The 2299-nt window shown below is 41.5% G+C and overlaps 1 protein-coding gene across 1 annotated transcript in view; it reads right to left on the bottom strand.

Moving 5' to 3' along the window:
* Window positions 1–1648: 1648 nt before the first annotated feature.
* LOC118334381 (elongation factor 1-alpha, oocyte form-like) overlaps window positions 1649–2299 on the bottom strand; it is a 4270-nt gene continuing 3619 nt past the window's right edge. The window contains exon 7 of the mRNA XM_035670284.1: window positions 1649–2223. Within this exon, the coding sequence (XP_035526177.1) occupies window positions 2117–2223 (107 nt within the window). The 3' untranslated portion in view covers window positions 1649–2116. The remainder of the gene's footprint in view (window positions 2224–2299) is intronic.

Genomic DNA, 2299 nt, shown 5'->3' with positions numbered 1-2299 from the left:
ACAGTCCCTTTACTATTAATATCAGCTAACCCGACGAGTTCCTCGTATCAGAACGAGACCACCATGTGCGCCTGCTTCCCGTACTGATGTCACAGTTTAGTAGTAGTACTGGTACTAAGTACTGAGGTATCTGTGGTTGTACTCAATGAACATGGTGTTCTTTCCTGTTTTTGTTCACTTCCTGTTAGAAAGGTAACACACCACATATCTAATATACGACCCAACCTTACAGGGCTGTAATGTACTGCAGGTAACGTACTGCAGGTAATGTACTGCTCATACTACTGACACTGAAATGTACCGAGCGTGGCAGAACTCACAGAGGTCACCAAGTCATTTTTTTCTAATGTAAACATTGAAAGTTCCTAAAACTAACTTTCATTTGATGCTTTGATATTTCTACTGAGTTCTATTGAGTTGAGTTGTGGTCTACTTCCAGCCCTGCTAGTCTTCCAACCACTACAAGTGATGGTTCAGATTCAGGAGCAGTTGCGAGTTCAGTATCTTGCTCAAGGACACTTCAACATGCAGCAGGAGGAGCTGGGAATCGATCCAACAACCTTCTGATAAGTGGACGACCTGCTCTAAGGTCATGAGGACAAGAACATGGACAAGGACAGACCAGAGCAGTCCAGGTCTGTTCTTATCTTGGATAATGTTACTGTAGTGTCTGGTCTGAGACTAGTCTACCAACAGTTGTAAAGTTGCCCCCCTTACTCTCAGGAACTGTTTAAAGCGTCTGACCTCCGCCCACAGTTCAGATCAGTTTAAACAGTTTTACTTCATATGATCAACAAAGTTTATTTATAATAATGTATTTATTATAATATATTTATTATGAATCATCTGAAGTTGGAAACTTTCTCAGAAACACAAAAAGGGGATGTTTCACTGTGTGTGTGACGTCATAGAAACAGGAAGCAGCCACATTGCGTGCCAGCGTATTCAGACTGTGTGCAGTGTTGCATGACAAGCTGTGACCACACGCACACACACACACAGAACAGGAAAAAACAGGCTGGTCATGTGACCTGATTTACATTTCCTGTTCACACTGCTCTTCTTCTTGTAGGTTGCTGCAGTTACCACAGTTACCTCAGTCACCACGGTTACCACCTCCTCCTGCAGCAACCAGTAAAAATAAAATGAAAACACACAGACACATTCCTCACACTCTGAGATTTTATTGATTGATTGGTTCATTGATTGACTGACAGCTGCTCGTCTAAAAGAAACTATAAAGAATAAATTATGTTCCAACATATCTATGACATCAGAACAGCTATGAAATCCTGGGATGCTTTCTCTGGAACAAAGATCTTTAATATCTAACACAGATTCTCTGGAACAAAGATCTTTAATATCTAACACAGATAATCTCTGTGAAGGTGGGTGTAGTTTTTGTGTTGACGGTGTGTGCAGCTGAGGAATAAATAAATGTGTGTTGATTAATTGATCTTTGGAGCTTGGTTTTGTGCTGGGGGAACCCACAGTGGTAGAGAGATCTTTTTCTCTCCCATGACGAGAACCTGGTTCTCCTCAAAGCTGTGTGATCTCAGCCTGAGCTTTGGCCTATGCCCTAAACACTATTCCCCTAACTCCCTAAGAATATTTACAACCACAGCTCTCCATCTGGTTACATCAACCCTAAAATCCTTGTGTTGCTGGTCATTCTCTGCCTACCCACATTATGTCAGGCTGCACAAGAAGGAGATCTTGACCGCACCAAAGCTCATGAGCTCCTGCTCCTCTTAATGCATCAGTAAATATTTGTATCTGCTTTGCTGCCTAACTTCTTCCCCACACATCAGCTGGTGTTTAGAGTATTTATGTCTTTGTTTATATGTCAAATGTTTTTGCATGAGGTCTTAGACTAATTCATATATTCCCTTTGAGGTGGGGAATGGACAAAGCTCACACAGAAGATTGTCCCACTGTAGTGTCACTCCCCAAAATCTCTATGGAAACATATCTGAGGATATAGGTTTCATAGAAACATTTCAAGTTAGTTTGAGTTATCGTTTATTGATGTTTGCAGATGTTTATGATGTTTGTTTACAGATGTTTGTTCACAGATGTTTGTTTAGAGATATTGTTTCCTTGACAGGAACTGACATCACTTCTTCTTTCCTGCCACCTTGGTGAGCTTTGACTCGTCCTTTGTGACAGACTTCACGACGCCGACCGCCACTGTCTGCTTCATGTCGCGCACCGCAAACCGACCTGACAGACGGAGAGAGGGAAATTAAATTATTAAATGTATTAAAACTGATCAGATATGGATCCAGATTCTGTTGTT

Source organism: Morone saxatilis, unplaced genomic scaffold (genome assembly GCF_004916995.1).
Source record: "Morone saxatilis isolate NCDOM2014 unplaced genomic scaffold, NCSU_SB_2.0 Contig23, whole genome shotgun sequence".
Classification (NCBI taxonomy): domain Eukaryota; kingdom Metazoa; phylum Chordata; class Actinopteri; family Moronidae; genus Morone; species Morone saxatilis.
Note: the sequence above shows the minus strand (reverse complement) of the source record. Positions and strands in the feature narration are given on the sequence as shown.